At 30.3% G+C, this 21,383-nt stretch overlaps 2 protein-coding genes across 11 annotated transcripts in view; one reads left to right on the top strand and one right to left on the bottom strand.

Moving 5' to 3' along the window:
* Window positions 1-13,439, top strand: part of LOC140665524 (band 7 protein AGAP004871) — a 15,956-nt gene extending 2,517 nt beyond the window's left edge. The window contains exons 1-9 of one of the 2 annotated variants that reach the window (XM_072891696.1): window positions 2,128-2,387; window positions 5,725-5,837; window positions 6,801-6,873; window positions 7,181-7,263; window positions 8,261-8,464; window positions 9,625-9,680; window positions 10,443-10,521; window positions 10,628-10,729; window positions 10,907-13,439. In XM_072891696.1, the coding sequence (XP_072747797.1) occupies window positions 2,378-2,387; window positions 5,725-5,837; window positions 6,801-6,873; window positions 7,181-7,263; window positions 8,261-8,464; window positions 9,625-9,680; window positions 10,443-10,521; window positions 10,628-10,729; window positions 10,907-11,005 (819 nt within the window). In that variant the 5' untranslated portion in view covers window positions 2,128-2,377 and the 3' untranslated portion in view covers window positions 11,006-13,439. Of the gene's footprint in view, window positions 1-2,127; window positions 2,388-5,724; window positions 5,838-6,800; window positions 6,874-7,180; window positions 7,264-8,260; window positions 8,465-9,624; window positions 9,681-10,442; window positions 10,522-10,627; window positions 10,730-10,906 lie in introns of those variants that run through there. The other variant, XM_072891695.1, reaches the window with a different exon arrangement.
* A 1,185-nt stretch (window positions 13,440-14,624) lies between these two features.
* On the bottom strand, window positions 14,625-21,330 carry LOC140665521 (uncharacterized). Of its 9 annotated transcripts, none has more exons than XM_072891683.1 (8): window positions 20,560-21,330; window positions 17,987-18,218; window positions 17,740-17,892; window positions 17,449-17,584; window positions 17,086-17,213; window positions 16,666-16,956; window positions 15,987-16,241; window positions 14,625-15,511 (listed from the first exon to the last, which is right to left on the bottom strand). In XM_072891683.1, exons 1-8 carry the CDS (start codon window positions 20,716-20,718, stop codon window positions 15,390-15,392), a joined length of 1,476 nt encoding a protein of 491 aa, XP_072747784.1. In that variant the 5' UTR covers window positions 20,719-21,330; the 3' UTR covers window positions 14,625-15,389. The 9 variants fall into 9 exon arrangements, with proteins under 9 accessions (XP_072747784.1, XP_072747791.1, XP_072747790.1 ...); XM_072891690.1 differs by having other exon boundaries at window positions 17,987-18,129; window positions 20,990-21,330; XM_072891689.1 differs by having other exon boundaries at window positions 17,987-18,129; window positions 21,191-21,330.
* Between the last annotated feature and the right edge of the window lie 53 nt (window positions 21,331-21,383).

Genomic DNA, 21,383 nt, shown 5'->3' with positions numbered 1-21,383 from the left:
CGTGCGTGTGTGTATGTGTGCGCGCGCGCGCGCGTGTGTGTGTGTGTGTGAGAAATCGGAGCTGATTATCTTAAAAGTGTTTTTTTTTTCTTTTGTAGAATCCAACTTTAAAATGTTACTTTAATGAAATGCCAATATCTGATAGATACTAAATCTTTCTTTTCTCTATCTCTGATTGGCATTGATGCTCGACGAATAGATAATACAGCAGCGCGCAATATGTACTGCCAACGGGTCTCTAACAATAAGCTGTCGACGAGGAATAGTAGTTATAGACATACAGATTTTTTTCATGTTCCAGTACGATAATTTTTATATCATGGTTTTTCACACGTCTTATGATGTACAATACGTCATCTTAGATAACCAGACACTTTATTTCTTATCGTATCTACCCTATCAGTAGTGAAACTTAGGTATACTTTCGGTCAAACATGGTATGAACAAATGAAACAATCAGTTACACGAACGATTTACCTACACGGCTCTAGGTAGAAAAAAATCATATATAGACAGTCGATCTTGACGAGCCGTATTGGTCTTTCTATGTGACTCGATTACCTAGTCATACAAATATATATACTCGTACATGTATCTAATATGTGTTCAGAGTATCCAAACTCCTGCCTTGATATAAATAATAAACTTTTTGCTAGAAATTTTTTTCTTAATCGATTTGAAACGTATATATCTAGTCTACAGAAATATCGAAAATGTTTACAATTTGCAATCAATTGTAAAAAATAAGATTATTAATAAATTAAAACAAATAACGTTAATAAATTATTAATATTCTCTAATTGGTTTTAAACTTAAACGATTGGTTTTGATTTGAATGTATATTTATGTATGATTTAGAGATTATTTAGAGAGAGAGAGAGAGAGAGAGAGAGAGAGAGAGAGAGAGAGAGAGAGAGAGAGAGAGAGAGAGAGAGAGAGAGACTTGATATATTTGTATAAATTGATGAAAATTTCCATTTAATAATGACTTTTTCCAATGTTTTTTTGTTTATATGAAAAGTAATGTAACTCAAATGAAGCAAAGAAAATGACTCGCTAGGTCTGGGACACCCTCTACATGTATAGACACACGTGAACTTGGAACGCATTAGCATTCACCTTGTACGCTTTCTATAGACTCGCTATAAACGCACATCGTCGAATGAAATATCCAACAGAGACCGAAATTATCTAGGGACAAGTTCGATTGGTCTCGATTCTAACAATAACGATGAACAACGTCGCACATTTACCTCGTTCTTTTCTGAAACAATGTACGACGCCACCACCGTCGAATAGTTTATAGTTTCCGATAGCTGTCTGATAAACCTTGTTTCTACTTTCGCAATTGATCGGCGGATTGTGATAAGCATCGCGAAAGTGACATAAATATCTATATTCTGACAACAAAGCAACACGCACGATAGTTTTATACAATATATGTATATAATATGTGGAAAAGTGCTGCATTTCTATAAATTATAAATTTTCAAGAAATTTAAAAGTATTACCAAACATTTTTCTTTTTAAATTTGTTACTTAAACTGTCATTGATATAAAATGTTATTTATATTTTCAATAGAATAAGTGAACGCTACATTTTGCAAAACTTGATATATATATATATATATATATATATATATATATTATTTAAACAAAAAATTAAAGATAATCTATCCTTCTGGTAGTGGAAGGAACATTGATTATTACCGGAGTGCCGAGGTCAAATATGTCGCCTCATCCTTGCGAATAAACAGAGGTAAACAGAGAGGTAAATGGTTAGGTTAAATACAAAAGTATAGGGTATAAGAGAAAGAGGAGGAGGAGGGGAACGGTGATTAACCGACCAAGAGAGAGATACACAGGAATGTGGATAAGGAAATGGAGAATGAGGGATGAAAGAGCGACGGAGAATGAAAGAAGGACGACAGCCAACAACCAAAGGTGGCGCAAACGCGCATCTCGCGCATGCTGTTTCGACGAGGGCAAAAGACAGGGATGAACGAAAGGGAGGTTACTGAGCTGAGAGGACGAGAGAAAGAGAGAGAGAGAGAGAGAGAGAGAGAGAGAGAGAGAGAGAGAGAGAGAGAGAGAGAGAGAGAGAGAGAGAGAGTGTGTGAAAGAGAGGTGGTAACTTGAGCAGCAACATCTAGTCGCTATGGATCGTGTGAAGAGCGAATAACGTGCTCCAAACCCAGTCTATTCATTTTACTCTATTTTGATTTGTGAACACAAAACAACTATTATCTTCGTAAAAGAGAGAGAGAGAGAGAGAGAGAGAGAGAGAGAGAGAGAGAGAGAGAGAGCCATTTTGGTGGTCCCGCCCAATAAAGTGACAGAACGAGAGTCAGGATTAAACTCGGGGTATTATTTCGAGATGACGAACGGTAAGCAATTACATTGAGAACGAAAATTGGTAAGGTGAAAAAGTTGTCGATTTAATAGAGACACAGTTATACAGAAACTCTTATCTGCCAATTGCGTTTAATCTTCTTCAATGTGCGTCACTTTGACATCCGAATAATCCTGTATCTCCTTATAATTTTTATTTTATAGAAGCGCAATATAGGGATATGAATTTATCAAAGTGTTTAGTTCATCTATTCTATCATAATTTTGCTCATTTATCTATAAGATATTGTGTACAAATACATACAAATACCTTTCTTTTTCATTAGATATAGAGTTATTATTCTAAATTGTATTACATGTATAATTTTTTTGCAAAATTAGAAAATAAAAATTAGACCTTGCATCTCTCTTAAAGAGAGAGTAAGTGTACATACATATATCTTATTTTTATGTATCTCCGACATCGAAACGTGAGCTTATAGAAATAGAGTTTGTACTTATCGATTTTATTTCTTGATGTAAATATTTCTTGTTTAGATTATAGGAAAGGTCAATTCAGATTTCTTTACAAGTTTCATTAGATGTTTATCTATAACATAATATTATGATTAAATCATAGTTGAAAGTTTCAAATAAAACTTGGACTAAAGCTTCACCCTTGCAAAATTATCATCTTTTTCGAATGTAGGTTATATGCATGTATGACGTATATATACAATATATGTATATTGATCGGCGCATAAAGCAGCCGAAGGCACTCGTAGAATCAATTGTACGCGTTTATCAAACACACACACACACACAAAGAGAGACACGCCTGCACACACATATTTAATTATGAAAATGACAATTACCTACATTATTTTATTAATATTACAAAAAATCTAGGACTCACAAATAGCTTGCATTGTACGTTGTAGGTTAAAAAGTCTCTATTTTTTACGTGCAACATGTTGTCGCAATTATATAAACGCCTACACATAATTAATAATATTATTTGATAATTACACGCACATATATTATCTAGATTTAATTATTATTGTAGCAAAGAGTTCTCTCTTTGAAAACTACTCTTTAACCGCATCTCGACACTTTTAATACAATATTTACAATTCACAATCTACGATAAAAATGCATGCATGCATTTTTATATGTGCATACACTTATAAATTTATATATTTTAATAAATTTATATATTTTTTACCATTCAGAATGAATGCTAAAAGCGATGATATTGTTGATATTGTAATATATTTATTCCATCATAATATCGTATATAATTTTATTATCTCGTACACGATTAATATAGGCTAAATAATATTTTGTATGTGTATGTATGTACTTAAGGCTAATCTATTGAATAGTAAGGAGTGGGTAAAAGACATAAAAGAGTTAAACTAATACAATTTAAAAACAATTAATTATAATATATTAATCGAATAAACATAATAAAGCTAAATAATACTACGACGCAAATCGGTGAATTATAAATATATATTAAAATTCTGTTTTTGTCTTCTTAATAAAAAAATGTGGACGTTTCTGTTTGATTTTTCAAGCCATTTTCACCGCAAAAATACACAAGATACGAATGGCAAGATTACAATATTAGTAACATATATGTATATTAAGTCAGAAATTAAAAATATCAGGAAATAAAGGTTGTCAAAGTCTATTGAATAGCTAAATAAATGTGAATATTATATATGATGTATGTACGTACGTACAATGTATGTACGTACATGCATGCATACAGACTTCTCTTCTGTTTCTATAGCGATAAAAGCAATGACAATACCGTTATATTTACATACTTATATATTCATTTGCACAAAGTAATTTCACGTTCTGCGTAATGATAGACGATAACATTATTCAACAAGAGTTCTACGTATATGTATGTGAATGATTCATAATTTTTTTTCTTGGTGGTAATTTTGTTGGAGAATTGTATTATTTAATTGTCTAAAAACACATAATAAGTATATATATATATATATATATATATATATATATATATATACAATACTATAAATATTACATTGTTGAAATATTTTAAATCTTCTTTATTGCTTTTATTTAATTTTTCGCGGAAGATGGAGATGATGCATATTTAAAAACTTGAAAAAAATATTTTATATTTAATTAAAATTTAATTTTATAATTTTATAATTCTGATTCTAAATTTTAACAACTTTAAATATATTAATTAAATTATTTTGATTGCTTCTCAATTTCCAATAATGCCACTCTCAGATCTTCTTAGCATTAACTGTAAAAAAAAAGCGTAAGATAAAAAATGAAGAGACAAATTCAGATAGCAAGTACTCAAATTAGGAAAGTACATATATATATATTATAAAAGTTCCCAGTAAACGCTAGATATTCCTGTGAAATATTTATAAAATGTTTCTAAAATCCAAAATGAACATCCCAAGATTATTCCAAAACATTCCGGAATATTTATAGAACGTACAGAAAATATTCAAATAAGCACACAATGTTTTGATGTTTTTTTTTATCATCTTGTATTTTTGTATTGTTTTATTCTATAATATTTTTTATTTCATTATTCTATAATATTTTTTATTTCTTATGTTCCACACATAATCCATATATCACAATTTACACTGAATGTTCCTTATTAAACATACAGATATAATGTTCATAGAATATTCTAAATATTTCACAATTATTTGAACGTTCTATAAACATTTTTTGTCTATTATTCCAGGATATACAGAACTTTTGCAATACGAATGGAATATTTCAGGAATATTTAGCGTTCACTGGGTTATGTCAGAGTCATAGAAATGTTGAAATGTATTCATTGTGACACTATCGTGCATAGTATATACTTGAAAAACTAGATATTGATGTCGATCAAACAACAATTACGACAGTCAATAGCAAACTTGTAATAATTGTGTCGACGTTGATATCTACCTGCGATGACAACTTTTTAAAACACACCGCCTTCGATATTGTATTCGCCGTTCGATACTGTTCAACTCTTGTTCAGCTATCGACATACTGCTCTAACTGAAAACTGAAACTAAGCATTTACATTACAGTTTATATACTGTAATGTTACTTTTGAAAATGAGAAATGAGATCCTTGGCCGCAAACTCTCTTCTTCCCTATAAATCTCGTTTTCATATCCATCTCTTCTATATCCATTTTAAATCCGTTTTAAAAATATCGATTTATCGATTTTTTATAACAGATGATAAAGAGATGTAAAAAAAATAAGTTTACAACTTCCAATCATTTATTATTTATTTTATTCGCGTATTAATTAAGCTCTTTCAACATTAACAAGCCACGTTATCATTATTATTATTCGTATTATTATATATTATATGTTGCAGCGGATGACAGTGGGGCACAGGCAGACGCAACAACATGTGGGAACATTCTCGTTATATTGTCATGGATCCTTGTAATTTTGACGATGCCGTTCTCTCTGTTTGTCTGCTTTAAGGTAAGACTTTTCCTCGAAAAAGATTTATTGTCGCTGTTTGCCAAACTGACAATGAATAATATGCATACGCGCACGTAAATATTCTCTCGCTGATTGACGTGATTCTCTGCGATATTATTATAGATCGCAAGCTATTAAGTCGATGTGCATCTATGTACATGTACATGCACATGTACATGTACATGTATATGTATATATGTATATGTACGTATATGTGCGTGGCGTGCGTGGCGTGCGTGGCGTGCGTAGCGTGCGCAGCGTGCGCAGCGTGCGCAGCGTGCGCAGCTATCCTATACACGTTTTCATTAACTATAACTATACTATATCATATTCATTTACTACTAATTTCGCAATAAAATCAATTATTAATTTACGTCGCAGTGTCCGAGTCGAAATTTTTCTTCTATACTTTTACTCTCAATTTTTAATCCAATATCTACTCTTATACTATACTTTAAACTTTAAACTTTAAACAGTCACAAAGTATCACTATCTTTTGAAACTATATATATTACATTTAATCTATTTTATATCTCTTCTTTTAACTTCTAAATGGGAAATTATTTTTTTCATTTATTGTCTATTTAAGATAAAGGCTGCGGTTCTTTTATTCTCGTAGAATAAAAATAGAACAAAGATAGAATGATGTTTCGAAGCATTCGTAACACAGTCTTGATCGCAGCTATAATATTCTTCAATTTCTCTATATGTAAATGAAACCTATTAAAATCTTGTAGAATCCATAAATAAAGCGAAAATTGTGGTTGACTATAAAAGAAAAGTTCAACTCGAGTGGCTATCTCGAAATAACTATACCTATTCTCAAATTTTTTATCAAGTTTTCATTAATATCATCAATTTGACTGTTTATATACAATATTTTATTTACTCATTAATAAAATCTTCATTTTAATTCTTATTTCTTCCGGAAAAAAATATATCCACTTTTTGATTGGTTCGCAGGTCGTGCAGGAATACGAGAGGGCTGTCATATTTCGATTGGGGCGTCTTTTATCGGGCGGTGCCAAAGGCCCTGGTAAGATTTGAAAAAAAAAAGATGATCATGTTAACTCATTTAATCTCACAAAGTGTACATAATCTGTTTAATTATTGTGTAATTACTGTAAACAAAACTTGCGATCGCGTAGTAGTAAGACATTTTTATAATTTTTTAATTTTTTAAGACCATATTTGGTTGTAAGATTCATATAAAATTGAATAATTTGACCTAACCAGCAAAATTATATATAATTCCACCTTTTTTTTTTTTTTTTTTTTTTTAGTTATATCACTCAACACTTCAACCCTATTTAATATTTAAAAAACTCTAATTATGTTTCTAGGAATCTTCTTTATTCTGCCATGCGTGGACAATTACGCGCGCGTTGACTTGCGAACGCGAACGTATGATGTACCTCCACAAGAGGTAAAAATCTAATCATGTATATACATGTCAATATTAGGCTCTTATGATTATTGTTTGAGTTACTGATCATTTAAAACTTGTAAAGTATACAAAAATGTTATCAATTTTTCAATATTCTCGTAAATTACTCGAATATTAGAAAAATTTTATTCTACATGTTCGATTTTTATTTTTGCATAAAAATATATCTTTTTCGGATTGTCTTCCTACCCTCTGTATTCTACGGTCAAAGCTTCTTATTTGTAGGGAATAGATTTCATCAAAATGCCGTGAATATGAAGAATGCGAATATGGGATAGTAATATGTATGAAATGTATGAAATGTATGAAAGAATAGACGATGCGTAACAAGAAAATTAAAACTTGAGAAAAATGTTATTAAAAAGGGTGATTTTATTTTAAATTAATAATCAAACATATAACAAACGTAATACTCAATATGAATACGTCATATGTTCTGAGATCCATGTACGTTATTAAAAATATTATTTGACAGTTGGTTGGTGACAGAAATTATAGTTTAAAAAATTTGGTAATTTTTTCTTGTTTCGCGGCACTTTGCAGACTCCTGGACTCAAGCTTATATTTTTATACCGGTTAGGTCAATATTTGTTCTTATCTTTCTTGTAAAGATCAGACTTTTGTCCATCGAGGGATTAATTTCCATGAAGAATTCACAAAGATAATGCAATAGAATTGAAATTTTGACCATAGCTTGAAAATACAAAATACAAAATTTTCTGATTGCAAATAAAAAGATTGATTTACTACTCTATGAATATCGAAAATAATAAACGCGAATAATAAACCTAACCCGCGAATAAGAAGCTTTCATGTACTACACTGTACCCTTATAAATATGTATGTGTGGAAGTAATCTTGAATCACTTATAATATCCTAAAATTTCAATTCATCTTTATTATATTCAATCTATAATAAATCGATAATTATAATTTATATCCTTCTATATTAACACTTCACACTTATCTATATTAGGTCTTGACGAAAGACAGCGTTACGGTATCCGTCGACGCAGTGGTTTATTATCGCGTTAATAACGCAACCATCTCAATTGCAAACGTGGAGAACGCACATCACAGCACGAGACTACTGGCCCAAACAACTCTGAGGAATACTATGGGAACGCGACCACTTCATGAAATATTGAGCGAACGTGAAACAATCTCTGGAAATATGCAAGTATGTATGTGAGAAAGAACTTGATTTTAAGTTAACTATTTTTTTAGACTATTTGCATATAGTCAACAGTGTTATTGATGTATAATGTATATATGCGTGTGTGTGTGTGTGTGTGTGTGTGTGTGTGTGTGTGTGTGTGTGTGCGCGCGTGCGTGCGTGCGTGTGCGTGAGTGCGTGTGCGTTGTGCGTGTGCGTGAGTGCGTGTGCGTGTGCGTTGTGCGTTGTGCGTGTGCGTGTGCGTTGTGCGTGTGCGTGTGCGTGTGCGTGTGCGTGTGCGTGTGCGTGTGCGTGTGCGTGTGCGTGTGCGTGTGCGTGCGCGTGCGCGTGCGCGTGCGTGTGTGCGTGTGTGCGTGTGTGTGTGTGTGTGTGTGTATCTATAATATTATATATTTTAGAGTTTAGAGAATACCTATCCAAGATTTGATAATGTGACACACAGTTTTTGATATTCGAAATCCTGCTATATAGAAATTATTTTTAATATGAATTTCTCCAATCGTTTTGCGACTTTTGCGATTTTTTATCATAGCTTGAAATAAAATGAAAAACTAATTTAACATTTATTATTAATACGCGACGCGCGATGACGGAATTGTAACATATATAGCATTGGTTAGGTTTATACAATATAAACATATTCAAATTATGAACAGCACAGAAAGAGAGAGAGAGAGAGAGAGAGAGAGAGAGAGAGAGAGAAAGAGAGAGAGAGAGAGAGAGAGAGAGAGAGAGAGAGAGAGAGAGAGAGAGAGAAAAGGAAAGAGTTAGTGTTCAAAATAATTAATATATTAAAAAATAATTATTACATACAATTGAATTTTTTGATTATTCTTTAAATAGAAAGATATTTAATACAAAAATAAACGATGCTTAAATTAAAGGATGAATTTTTTGGTTACTGTGCCTATAAAATTTGTCAAGTCACTAATATTCTAATACTCTCTACAATTCATTATTACTCTAGCATTTGACTCAACAATATGACTCATTGCCAGATCTTTTTGTAACGATTATGCGGCTTGTGTAACATATATTAAAATGACAAGTTCTTTACGTTCATTATGTTGATAGAGTTTGGTCAAAGCCTTTAAGAAAAAAATGTGTTAATTTTGTATTATTATATCTAACGATTACTATATAGGTATTACTATATATACTAGGTTGCCTTGGACGAAGCTACTGATACATGGGGAATAAAAGTAGAACGAGTTGAAATGTAAGTAATGTAACACAAATCACTCTTACTGTATAATATAATGTATAATGTATAAATAATAATAATTATAATTGCATATTTCATAAATTGCATATCTTATTATCTTTTAATAATAATAATAATAATAATAATAATAATAATAATAATAATAATAATTATTATTATTATTATTATTATTATTATTATTATTATTAATATTATTATTAAATAAGTAAATTTCATAAATAGTGTTACAATAATAATAAAAAGAGAGTTTATACATGTATATATATATATATATATATATATGCAGGGTGGGGTATTTAAAGTGTTACAAGCTATTACCTCTAAAAGTATGCATTACACATACGTACGACAAAAAATGTTTCAGACTAAAGTTGTTTGACTCGAAGGCGGACATAAAAGTAAGGAGATACCATTGGTTATTTGAAAGTCATATTTAATTTTTTAAATGGAAACGCCCATTTTTCATTGCATATCCTTGTAGCTTACTTTACTTTACTTACTCGAGGCCTTTTTCAAATGATATGAATAATAAAGTATTATTTTTTTCTTTAAATTTTTACGTTAGAGGCTTTAAAGCATTTATAACGATTTGAATTTATTTGTCCAATTTAAAAAGATTCAACCATTTTTTGCTGTAGCGCGTACATTTTCTAGTGCAAAAATAATAGCTTGTAACACTTGAAATCACCGTGTGCGTGATATGTAAATTGTAATTTTTGTAACTACATTTGGTACTATATTATATTACGCACATAGCAAAGACGTGCGTCTACCTGTTCAACTACAACGAGCCATGGCGGCGGAAGCTGAAGCTGCGCGTGAAGCGCGCGCTAAAGTAAGTCAAGCAAGAAAATCTTGTATTATTTTGTTGATTTTGTTGATTTTGTTTGTAACATCGAATTCATCCTATCGAATCCTATGATTATTTATTATTTCATTAGGTAATTGCTGCGGAGGGTGAACAAAAGGCCAGCAGGGCTTTGAGAGAGGCGTCGGAAGTCATCGGCGATTCTCCAGCTGCTTTGCAGCTCCGTTATTTGCAGGTAAGATAAATATTATATTATTAAATATTAATCGTAATTTATATCGTAATTAATTTAGTATCATCAATTAAATGTGTTGTCAATAATTACCATTGCCATTACTATTCTGTACAAGTACAATATATATATATACGTATCCTTTTTTTCACGTTCTTCGCTCTTTTCTTTCAATTTTAGACACTGAACACAATATCGGCGGAGAAGAATTCTACTATTGTGTTCCCGCTACCGATTGATATGCTGACTTATTTCATGAAAGCTTTGCCGAAAGAATAATCGCGCAAAAGAATGTCACGTTTATGAGATATAATAACAAGAGAAATAAAAAGAGAATGATACAGTTTTCTTCAAACTTTTTGAAAAGGAGTATCGTTTGACGATATATCCGTATATATGTATTTATATATGTATTTAACAAGCTTGCATATTATATCTCAACAATAGAGAGTTGCCAATATTTGGACCAATCTGACAATTTCAAATTAAACAGGCTATAATCGTAAAGAGTGATTATGTATGCACACGGGGAATTTGTAACTTGTGTATAATTTCGTCGCGCAGGATCCACTTGAAGAATCGTATACAGACTGAAAAACATATTTTTGGAAAATCTTACAAAGTTATTTTACACATTTACATACTGTAAAAATAAATAAACGTTTGTTTGTAGCACGAATATAGAATATGTAATTGATATGACGACATCGATATTTACGCACATATTTTCCATTTCTGCGTATGTATCCCAATTTTAACACGGCAATAATTCCACTTGCATTAAGTATACGTTTGTAATTAATACTCAAACGGTGGAAAAATAACAATGATTAAAGACAGACCGTAACAATCCGTTCACAGATCTCATGCACTGCCACTAACATCAAATTATACTTGTACAAACTGTAATTAATTTTACGATATATGTATACATATAATTAACTAATCGGTCGATTACTGTAAACAAAATTTATTTTGCACAATAATTAATCGATAAATATTAAAAAGCGATTCCTTCTATTTTCCCGAGAAAAAATAAGCTTATAATAAAATAATTATATATGATCGTATATAATTAAATCTGAAATTTGACGCGAAATACGATCTGACTATTATATACATATAATAATATACAAAATTTGGCGTAATATGATGTTACCTTTATACAATCATATTCTGCTAGATTTGTTTTCATATATAATCAAATAAAATTATTATATGTCATCAGATCTTATTATATCTAATTATGTATATTTATATATGATCATATTATAATCATTTTTTCTTGGCTTAATAATTTCATAAAAGATATGCACGTGTTGACAACATGAAATTATATTATCAAAACTGAATCAACGATTCTTTAAATTTTGGCTATTTTTCCTTCGGCACTAAACCATGTTTTAACAAATTCAATACCAAATTTTCACCCCGATAATTTAAGGCTAATAAATTTTATAGTCATTAAGAATTTATACTTTAAAAGTCTGTGTGATGATTATTTGGTCCAACATCGGCAACTCTTGCTAGCGATATATATATATATATATATATATATATATATATATATATATGTATGTGTATATATACATACACACATTGTTTACTTGTTTATATATTTACCAATACATTGTTTTTTGATATACGATTTGTCTTATGGAAAAAAGACCAAAAATCGAATTATATATAAATGATTGGATTACATATGATCTCGGAAAGAATATACAGTATTATTGAAAGAGATAAAATACAAAGTATTTTAAAAGAGAAAGAGAAAGGAGAAAAAAAGAGGAAAGAGCGAGCGAGAGAGAGAGAGAGAGAGAGAGAGAGAGAGAGAGAGAGAGAGAGAGAGAGAGAGAGAGAGTGTGTGTGTGTGTGTGTGTGTGGAAGTGATATTTACATTTATTAAAAGTACACATAATATATATCTCATCCATAGATATAGTCATATTCAGAACACGCTTTTATCGATAAACGCACGTATCAAGTTTTATTCCTGAAATTCTATAATTAACGTATATAATCAACTATGCAATGGGCACGTGTTTATTAATAAAAACGCGTTCTGAATATGGATCATATATATCTAGACTACAATATATACTTTATGTAAATATACTGTGTCCAGACCGAGTGTTAAGGATTGGGGACAGATGTGCACGTGTAGAAAATTGCATTCGCATTGTTTTTCACCTTATTCTTCTCGTTCACACATGAACAAGAGAGAACGCAAGAGAGTGTGCCCTTTCCTATATGTGCACGTCCACCCTCGCTCTTTAAATTTTAAATAAAAACGCACGCTCGGTCTAGATATATTATGTCTATATACTCGCATTATTGAGTTAAGGATATATGTATGCGCATAAATGTACTGACATTTTTGCATATTTAGTCGGCTATGTGTTTTATGTAAAACTAAAAATATCTTATTTAACTATTTATTTTATATTGTAAATATTTTTTTATGATTGTAATCTCGATGCAAGAGAGATCACGTTTTCACATTTTAATATGATAGTTGTTTAAAGACAGAATTACTGAATGTAAAATATCGAATTGTATTGAATGAAACAATATGAAAATTATCGTGATGTTTCAAAAGACTAATATTGAAAATTCATTGTAACTGTGATGGACTGTATAATAAGGTCAGTTTATATTTACATATCTTGTCGGACACTTTTAAATAAAGTGAGTTGGTGGTCGTGTCTCACTTTCACATTTTCATTCAAATGCGAGATACGACATCTGTCTGATTATACAATAGACCAATATATTTCGACCAATATATATATATATACTATATGTAAAATAATAATGAATAATTATTAATTACAATTGAATAATCAATATACACGATACACAGTTGAACGGTATAATTCATAAATTTAACATTATTTTTCCTTACAACTACATAGTAATTCACGAAATTCAAAGAGCACAAATATTTAGAAAATTTCGAAAAATTATTCAAAGAATTAATTGGAAAATCTATCGTTTTAGGAATGTAATATTTACATCTTTCTCTTCAATAATATACAAGTTATATATATATATATATATGTATATATATAAAAACTTGTTCTGTCTCTCCTCTCCCCCCTCCCCCCCTCTCTCTCTCTCTCTCTCTCTCTCTCTCTCTCTCTCTCTCTCTCTCTCTCTCTCTCTCTCTCTCTCTCTCTCTCTCTTTTTATCAAAAATAATTTTGTGAAATTTTTAAAATTATATTTTTAATCATATTTTCGTGAATAACTATGTGTGAGTACAACACATATATACACAATGACGTTATCCGATGCATTATACTTATATGTATGTATGTACAACCACCTATTCGTACCGTATATGTATCCTGCTCATCTCCTTCCCGCCCCTTTACACACATACACACACATACATACACACACACACACACACACACACACACACACACACACACACACACACACACACACACACGCGCGCGCGCGCGCGCGCATACATACATCAGCCATGTATAATATGCGCGCACATATGCGCAGGTACATATGTGTGTAATTTCATTTTATAATTATTTTTAAATATTAACCCTTACTCTGTATTGTTATTTTTGGCACCTTCCAACTGCGTACAGGTGGGTCAGCGTATTTATGATAAGTTTATTAATATGTAAAAGTGTTTTAAAAAATCTGAAAAGATGTATATACCTTCTTTGAATTCTTCTAAACATTCTAAATAAAGACTAAAATAATAAATTTGAAAAATAATTTACTTAAATATATTATTTTATGATTATTTGTTTTCGAAAAATTGACGTTAGAAAAATCATAGACAAAAATAATCCATCAGTATATGGAATAAGGGTTAACTAGAGTTTTATATTTTATTTTTCTTTTTTTTTTTTTTTTTTTTTTGTATAAAAGGAAGAGATGGAAAAAGCTATCTCTGCTTTTATTATATGCTTGTATGTACATTATTATGTCTGTCCTAGTGAGAAATGATAGTTGAAAAAACTCAAGTCAAGTAGACGTGGATTATACGTCGAATAGATGTCTTTTCAACCAGTCATTTCTCACTGGAGTAACTTTACCGTTGGCTTAAGTTCCTCTAACGAGTCTACCAACTTGCAGCCGTTAATAATTCAAAGTTTGTGAATATTATAAATGTTGTAATCATAATATTTTATCACTATTATTCGTACGTTAGACCAAAGAGTTACACGATAATGAAACATTAACACAACTTTTACGATGGTAATCATTATCGTACCGTTTTTATTGTTCTTAACATTTCATTAATCATTATATACTTTATTATATAGATTATGTATAAGAACATAATATCTGTTAAAAATTTAAAAAGATGTGTTTCTCTTCTATTAGGGATTGTTGTTTAATCTACGATCTACGACAATGTGCGCGATATAATAATTTTAGTGCAACATTTACGCGTCGAAAAAGATATATTCTTGTGACGAAAGATATGTATATACAATATTTTTGTTCTACAACAGCACCACTTTACATAAAATTAAGCTATCTAATATTTTTTTTTTTTTCAAACTAATTCTTCATATGTCAACATAGTTATAAACAAATGTGTGTTAAAAATTTCAAAATAAAAATTAATATTCCGTAAACTTATTTATTATTTTATTCCTTAACTAATTTTACTTAATAATTATTTATTTTAACTTTGTTGTGCATGGTTGTTGCACATAATTAAGACAGAAACCTTTATTTCCGACATCGCTAGGTGCCTCGGTACTGTCTGTATGAAAAATCAATCGAAACGGCTTCACGGTACCTAAAAAATTAATCAAAACAACTGATGATCAAAAAAAACTGATGATCAAGATTTCGATATAGGTACAATGTATGTACAATATATGTATACAATTTTCTAAGCGTTTAAAATTTTCAAAATGTTTCATCCAAGATAAAATTATCGAGAGACACGATATAGTTTATTCTTGTATCTATTTACTCTCTTATGACAATAGTCATAAGAGAGATTGAGCTAGTTGATTATTTATATAAATCTATTTAAATATTATATTTAAAATAGTTTACAAAATATTGAAAGAAATGATGAAAACGTCTTATTACTTTAAATCTATCTTGCTAAATACATCTAGTAGTATACTACACGAATTTATGTTTTAAATTTTAAGAAAAATATATAATAAATCTATATACATAATCATATACATACACTTACTCACGTACCAGTACCCACACACGTTAAAACAATAATACAGGAATCTATTCTCGAAACTTACTGATAACAGATGATGCGTTCAAATTCTGAGTTTCCGAATTGAAGGTACCACCGCATAATCGATCAACGCATATTAACGGCATCGTGGGCATCCGGCCCAAATTGATGGCGCATGGAATCGACAGCCAATCGGTCAAACAAGATGCTCCAGTCATTGATACTATTTGTGTGTTTTGTGTATTTCCTGTTAGAGTAAATGCGTTGTTACGTATTATTTGGCCCGTTACCCCTGCCGTAGTAGGCATCATTCCTTGAGCTATAATCAAATCATACATGTTATCAATGTTAAAAAGACACAAATTAAATAAAATTATTAAAAATTTCTTTTTCTTTTTTTTTTTTTTTTATTGTGAGACCGTATACTGTAGCTTGTATGATTATATATATATATATATATATATGTGTGTGTGTGTGTATAATCATAGAAGAAAATACCTGAGGACAAAATTGTCTGTTTGGAATTACGAAACGTATGTTATAGCTGAGAAACAAATTTTTTAACAGTTTTTGAGTTTTATATATCGATATTTTAAATATATATAATTTATTTATTTATTTATTTACATACTTACACACATACATAATATTACATATATATATATATATATATATATATATATATGTATATGAATACGCGTTCATATTTTTTTCTCTTTATACATGTATATATTTTTCTATACCTTCGTCAGTACACGCCATGTATTGAATTCCGCAAAAGTTTCTTTCCATTCTGATGCATATACTATAATCTTGATTCGACAATTGTAATCCAGTCGTCGGATCGTAATTAAAGGACTTTACTTGGCCGGAAACACCAGTGAAATACTGAAGACAGCCCTCCTCGGCTCGATATATCGTACTACATTGTATCTGCGAGAGGCGAACCTTCCACGATCGTGGAAATGAGTTACCACTCGTGACAAAAGTCAATGTTACCGGATTAGTTTGTCCGACGCCTGTATCTATGTACACTACAAACAGCAGTATTTAGCTTGTATCGAAAAAGGATAATTAAATCAAAAGTTGAATAATAATATTAATGAAAAAAAGATAAAGAAAGAAGAGTAAGTGAGAGACTTTTTTTTTTTTTTAATACTTACTGTGATTTCCATTATTGTTACCGCATATCGTCGGTACCGGATTGCCACCAGAAACAATAAATTGATCGTATGTGCAGACATTATTCGTTGTTTCCGGACCTCTAATATTAAATTGTTCAAAATCTAATCTAAAAAAGTAAGATCAAATAAGAAACTATATAATCTTCCTTTAAAACTTTTGCACCGAGTATATTTGTGTATTTCTTTAAAAACTTGAATAAATATCATTAAGAGCGCACTCTATATATATATATATATATATATATATATATATATATATATATATATATATATATATATATGTATATATGTGTATATGTAGGCAATATTGTTGATATATATTATGTATAAAGACTGGCATACCGATACTGGCATACATCTGGATGCGACTTTACTAGTGTCACTTGGCAAGATTCCATACCGTCGAAAGTAGATGGATAATTCGGATTGACAAAGTAAGTATTGTTGTCAGCGGTCAAGCCGCCGCAAGACACTGTGACTGTCAAAAGTAAAAAGTACAAACAATTTGAAATATTTCTCGATGTATATATTCTATATATAGAGAAAAATAGCCAATATTAATATATTTACATATAATATACAACAATGTGAAAAGTGACGGAAAAGTGAATTGATTTATTTATAAATGTTTACCTATGCAACAAACTCCGTAACCATTTGCACAGACACCGCTGGAGATACCAGCGCGTTGCACGCATTCCGCTGCCGCGACGCACGTGCCGTTCTCTCCATTTAATCCACCGCAGATGCTATTGTCGAACTTTACCAATGTGAACAGCGAGAAGACTATACGTAAGCAATAATCGTATATAATATATTTTTCTTTTCCGTATACAAATACACCGCGTCGAGTATTCACTCTACGGTATATGTCACTTACGTCTTTTCTCCCTGGCGATGTGAGTCCGATTATTGTTTTGAAGTTTCGACAATTCCCATTTACGTTTCGCCGTTTCTTGAATCGAAATCCCAGTATTATTATCATTTTTCTGCCACAACCATCTTCTATTCGCCATCCTATGTCTGCCGTGATTATTCCAAGCGTTGACGCAAATGTTAACCATAATACAACAGTATATCAAAAGCACCATCAACGACCGATTTCTGATCATCTTAGGAATCGTAACGCGTTTCATATATTGAAAGAATATATTGAAAGAAAGGGAAAAGAAAAGAGAAAAGTTAATAAATTTTAACACACCACTATATCGCCGTTATACATATATAGATACATATACATATACTCTAGCGCTTTTTTATTCAACTTGTAAGTCAAAATATTACAACAATTTTCAAAGGTAGACTATTATAGTTTCTTGGACGGAACGTGTCAACTATCTCCTGTAGATCCAAGGTGTCAAGTCTAATATACCCAGAAACACTGTTTGCACGGTCTGCATATCATGCAGCAAATTGTAGCGACTGACAATGAGTTAAGCTTATTGTTAGATGTCCAAGTACATATATAAAAATTTCAAAGGGAAAGTCGAGAAATTTAATTGATGCTCCGAATAACGAGCATTGTATTTGTCTACTGAGACGAGATAAGTGCTGTACTTTCTCGTCACTTCAAATCGCACGATTATAATTATATTGTTACCGTTGAATAAGAGAAGCGTTAAAGTTAACGAACAATTTTATGAGAAAGTTGTCACATATTATTTCATTATAAACATATAGTATAATTAATTATAAAAAAAGATAATTGTTTATACAGAATAGATTTTTACAAATTAATTGTTTGTATGAATTATATTTTTATAAAATATATTTTTATAGGTTTTATTGTTTATATAAATTATATTTTTATAAAATATAATTATATATATATTTCAGTATATATATTTATATACATTTTTAATATTACACACACGTGCGCACGTACACACACATGCCACAAATAATATTGTATATATAGGGGGGACTATTTAAATTGTTTATCTTAAATATCTTGCTTGTTTTAGACATGAAAAACTAATTCTTTGTGAAAAATTAAAAGGAGTCTTTTATATAAACATATACTTTTTTATATCTTTCCCTGAGAAGTACACTCTTCCAAAGAGCGAAGTGCAAATTAAGTCTTTTTCCTCAAATTTTAGACAAAAAATTTAGATAAAAAACGAAATTTGGTGGACATTTTATATTATAGTAAAAAGGATACTTATTAATATTTTATAATCCTTACGTATTGTCATTTAACACCGCACTATGTATAATAATAAGATAACGATAAGATGTCTGGAAAAGATAGAATATTAGACATATCTTTTAGTCATCAAGATCAAGACGACTTTCAATGGAACATGTGCCGCCTTTTAGCTATCTTTCTGACTATATGCTTTCACTAAAAAACATCTTTATAAAAAATATGTCATCTTTTAGTCATCTTTTGGACGACTTGGTGCTGTCTGGGAACATATTTTATTTTTTTGTTTGCAAACTAAAATTTAATTTTGCACAAAACATAAAAGAAATATAAAAAAGTTTCTAAAAAAAATCAAGTTTTTTAACGTAAATATATTTTTAGACGACACTTTTTAGTTCGTCTTTAATAAAAAAAAAAATCTTATAAAAAATTGAATATTGAGTTGAAAATTTTAAATTGAATTGCTAATTTCATCTCTTTATAACAATACGAAAGAATTTAAAAAATATACATAAATATATTTTTTATTAATGGAAAATATGCACCAAATTTCATTTTATATCTTGTCCAAAAGTTGAGAAAAAAAATGACTTAATTTTTACTTCTCTTTTTAGAGGAGTGTATAATTCTTCAGGGAGGAATGTAGAAAGTATGTTTATAAAGTCCTGCTTAATTTTCAACAAAAAATCACTTCCTAAAATTTTGCGTACTTATTTAGAATCATTCATCTATATAAATTCATAATGGAGAATTGCTTATTTTTACAAGAAAGATAAACGTAGATATCAGGCCGATAAACTTGAAATATCAAAAAATAGTAATGTGTTTCTTGAAGAATATTAATAATATTAATAATAAAATATTTTTTGGAATATAAGATGTTTTCAGTTAATTTTGATTCTGAAAATATCAAGAAAATTATTTCTCGATTTAAATTGTTTATATATTAATAATATCAATCGAGCGGAATAAACGATTTTTATAAAATTAAATTCAATGATTTCAGTGGAAAACGTGAGGGGATGTTTTGCACTGAAATCATTGAATTTAATTTTATAAAAATCGCTTATTCCACTCGATTGATATTATTAATATATAAACAATTTAAATCGAGAAATAATTTTCTTGATATTTTCAGAATCAAAATTAACTGAAAACATTTTATATTCCAAAAAGTATTTTATTATTAATATTATTATTATTATTGCACGCGTGCGTGCGTGCGTAGATATATATATATATATATATATATATATATATATATATATATATATATATATATGTACAATTTATTATTTATTCATTACAATAATAATAGCGAATTCAGTGCACGTGCACATGCACTGATTCTGCTCTAGTGCTGCGTCCGACATGATGCGAGTGTAGAACTGTCTTCGTGTAGTTTCAAACTGCATTGTTAGAAAAAAGTTAGTGTAATATTTTTTGCTCTCGTTCAGCTTTTTCATTTATTATGCTAGGGCAGTTTTCATTTGTAGTGTGTGTGTGTGAATACAAAAATCTGAATGCACTGGGACAGTATGAGCACAATTCAAATACGTGGTACCGAAAAAGTTCATTGTCAGTATACGCACAATAAGTGCAAGCGACCGAATTGGCTATAAGTTCATACATATACATATACATATACATGATAGAAACAATTGTAAACTTATTAAACAATGCAGTATATAACATGTATATATAAAGTATGAAAAATTCGCTAAAAACATATATTACACGAGAAAGCTGAAGATTTTTGTGATCCTTTTTTTTTTTTTTTTTTTTTTTACATTTAAATTGGATAAATTAGACACCGTGCGCGGCGCTGCGACAACACAAGCGACGAGCGTGCGCCGACGCTATTGCGCCAACAATTGCGAACGAATTGCGAACGATAGAACAGACTACAGAGTAGAGAGTTAACAGACAAACACGTACAGTACGGTGTACGGTACACGGTACAGTGGGTAGTGTGGGTAATGGGTTTTAGCGGGCTCAAGGCTCGAGTACATTAAAGTACACTCCCGACTACCGACTACCGCTTACCGCTTACCGCCTGCCGCCTGCCGCCTGCCGCCTGCCGCCTGCCGCCTGCCGCCTGCCGCCTGCCGCCTGCCGCTGCATCGGAACG

Source organism: Anoplolepis gracilipes, chromosome 5, assembly GCF_047496725.1.
Source record: "Anoplolepis gracilipes chromosome 5, ASM4749672v1, whole genome shotgun sequence".
Lineage (NCBI taxonomy): Eukaryota > Metazoa > Arthropoda > Insecta > Hymenoptera > Formicidae > Anoplolepis > Anoplolepis gracilipes.
The sequence above is the reverse complement of the archived record's forward strand: the minus strand, read 5'-3'. Positions and strand labels throughout refer to the sequence as shown.

Excerpts from the sequence above, each read along its gene's own strand:
- LOC140665521 (XM_072891683.1), bottom strand. The coding sequence starts at position 20,718 with ATGAAAAAGCTGAACGAGAGCAAAAAATATTACACTAACTTTTTTCTA. Across the intron at positions 18,219-20,559 it reads CTGAATTCGCTATTATTATT|ATGATCAGAAATCGGTCGTT; the intron begins GTAATGAATAAA and ends ACGATTCCTAAG. Across the intron at positions 16,957-17,085 it reads TAACAATAATGGAAATCACA|TGTACATAGATACAGGCGTC; the intron begins GTAAGTATTAAA and ends TGCTGTTTGTAG.